The sequence below is a fragment of the Sinocyclocheilus anshuiensis genome, unplaced genomic scaffold (genome assembly GCF_001515605.1).
Source record: "Sinocyclocheilus anshuiensis isolate Anshui unplaced genomic scaffold, SAMN03320099.WGS_v1.1 scaffold688, whole genome shotgun sequence".
Taxonomy (NCBI): Eukaryota; Metazoa; Chordata; class Actinopteri; order Cypriniformes; family Cyprinidae; genus Sinocyclocheilus; species Sinocyclocheilus anshuiensis.
In genome coordinates this window covers 491,263-493,290 of record NW_015555748.1, presented here as the reverse complement: position 1 = coordinate 493,290, position 2,028 = coordinate 491,263, and the positions used below count along the sequence as shown (strand labels likewise).

General features: G+C 45.4%; 1 protein-coding gene across 7 annotated transcripts in view; it reads left to right on the top strand.

Moving 5' to 3' along the window:
• Positions 1-2,028, top strand: part of mon2 (MON2 homolog, regulator of endosome-to-Golgi trafficking) — a 52,556-nt gene that overhangs the window by 41,952 nt on the left and 8,576 nt on the right. For all 7 annotated transcript variants that reach the window (XM_016467304.1, XM_016467303.1, XM_016467302.1 and 4 more), the window contains 2 exons: positions 1,033-1,231; positions 1,306-1,937. In XM_016467304.1, coding sequence (XP_016322790.1) covers positions 1,033-1,231; positions 1,306-1,937 — 831 coding nt within the window. The remainder of the gene's footprint in view (positions 1-1,032; positions 1,232-1,305; positions 1,938-2,028) is intronic.

Here is a 2,028-nt window from a genome sequence, read left to right as displayed (position 1 = left end):
TAACAATAACAACAGATGCAAGTAATCTTAGGCTACTCATCAGAGTGATATTCTCCACTGGATCTAGCTGCGCGACGCATCGCATTGTGTTATTTTTCTGAGGTAAATTCTGGGTTATTCCTCTCAGCGCGTCTTCTTCCAGAAACAAAAAGTAGCCGGGATGAACTTGTTTGTTTACGCGGCGGCGATGTGGACGTTTACATGCGCGTGCATCTCACGTGGATGTTTAGAATTTGAAAAGCACGATCGGCTCGTGGGTGTGACCCCATTAGATATAATGAGTTAAGGGACATCGTGTTGGTTTCATATGGATTACTTTAACAGAGAATATTTGTTTTGGACGTGACTTCATTTAAAAGCAGACATTTCAAGCTTTATATGCATATATTTCTCATGTCTTTGAGGCAAGTATTCGCTGAGATTCAGGTTGTTTTATTTACGTGTCTGTGAAGAGAGGTGACAGAGACCGAGACGGCACAGAGTGCAACCTTTTTATTTTCTTTATTTTACAAAAGCACATTGTTTTGTTGTTAATATGACTATACACAAATAAAAGTAGACCCTTTGCAGTTTCAAATGATACATTATTCTTATCTGTACGATTAAAAATTAAGGAGTATTTTTAGTTCTTTTTGCGGTCATCAAGAAAATACGAGACAGACTGCACCAGTGCGGGCTTCGACCCCAGGGGGTTAAAATTGCTTTGCTGGATCAGACTTGGCCAGAGACCAAATTAAATCCATTTCTAGTTAAAACTGATTAGTTGGATCAGACTTGACTGGGGACCAAATTAAATCCATTTATAGTTAGTTAAAAATGATTTATTGGATCAGACTTGACCGGGGACCAAATTAAATCCATTTCTAGTTAAAACTGATTTGTTGGATCAGACTTGACCAGGCACCAAATTAAAGCCATTTCTAGTTAAAATTTCTTTGCTGGATCAGACTTGAACGGTGACCAAATTAAACCCAGTTCTAGTTAAAATTCCTTTGTTATTGTTGCTAATAACCAAACCTCATTGCTCCACAGGTTCTCTTTCATCTGCTGGACTGTGTAAGGAAGTCCTCCACCACGGCCGACAAGGAAAAGATCGAATCCGGAGGTGGAAACATCCTCATCCACCACTCACGCGACACAGCAGAGAAACAGTGGGCGGAAACATGGGTCCTGACACTCGCGGGCGTAGCTCGGATCTTCAACACCAGGAGATACCTGCTTCAGCAGCTGGGTAGGCATGGAGACATGTGGTTCTCAAAGACGTATCTCAGAATTTGGTTCTAAAAGTCATGTTCTTGCTTGCAGGTGACTTTTTCAAGGCTTGGGAAGTTCTGTTGGACCACATCCAGTCTGCTGCACTCAGCAAGAACAATGAAGTTTCCCTCGCCGCCCTCAAGAGCTTCCAGGAGATCCTCCAGCTTGTCACGCCCATTAAAGACACGGATAAACCCGACGCTCTCACAATGGACGTTCCTCCTGTCCTTATGGAGTCTCTACAAGGTTCTGGGCTAGGAAGACCCCTAGTCCGATCCGATTCCCTTGCCGAGCGACTAGCCCAGCGCTACGGTGCCCAACCTTCACTTCCACCACCTGGAGAGGAGCTGGACGACTCGGCCCTCTGGTGGTCAGCGTGGAACACTTGGTACCGGATAGGAACCGAGTGCACGCGACCCCCTAGTGGTGGAACAGATAAACTAGTGTTCGTACCCAGTCAGCCTTTCCTGACGGCGCTAATACAGATTTTCCCAGCATTGTACCAGCACATCGCAGGAGGGTTCAGCATGGAAGATCTCAAGAAGCTGGGGGTGATTCTGCATGGAGCCGTGTCGGTACCCATAAGCTCAGACTCCTCGCCTTTCATCTTGCCCTCCTACACGGAAGCGGTGCTCACCAGCCTGCAGGAAGTGGTCCTGACTGCCCTTGACGTCCTGCAGAAGGTAGAAAACCTTCAGAATTTGCTTAAAGGGTTAGTTCACCCAAAAATGAAAATTAGTCCATGTTTTACTCACCCTCAAGGCATCCTATGAT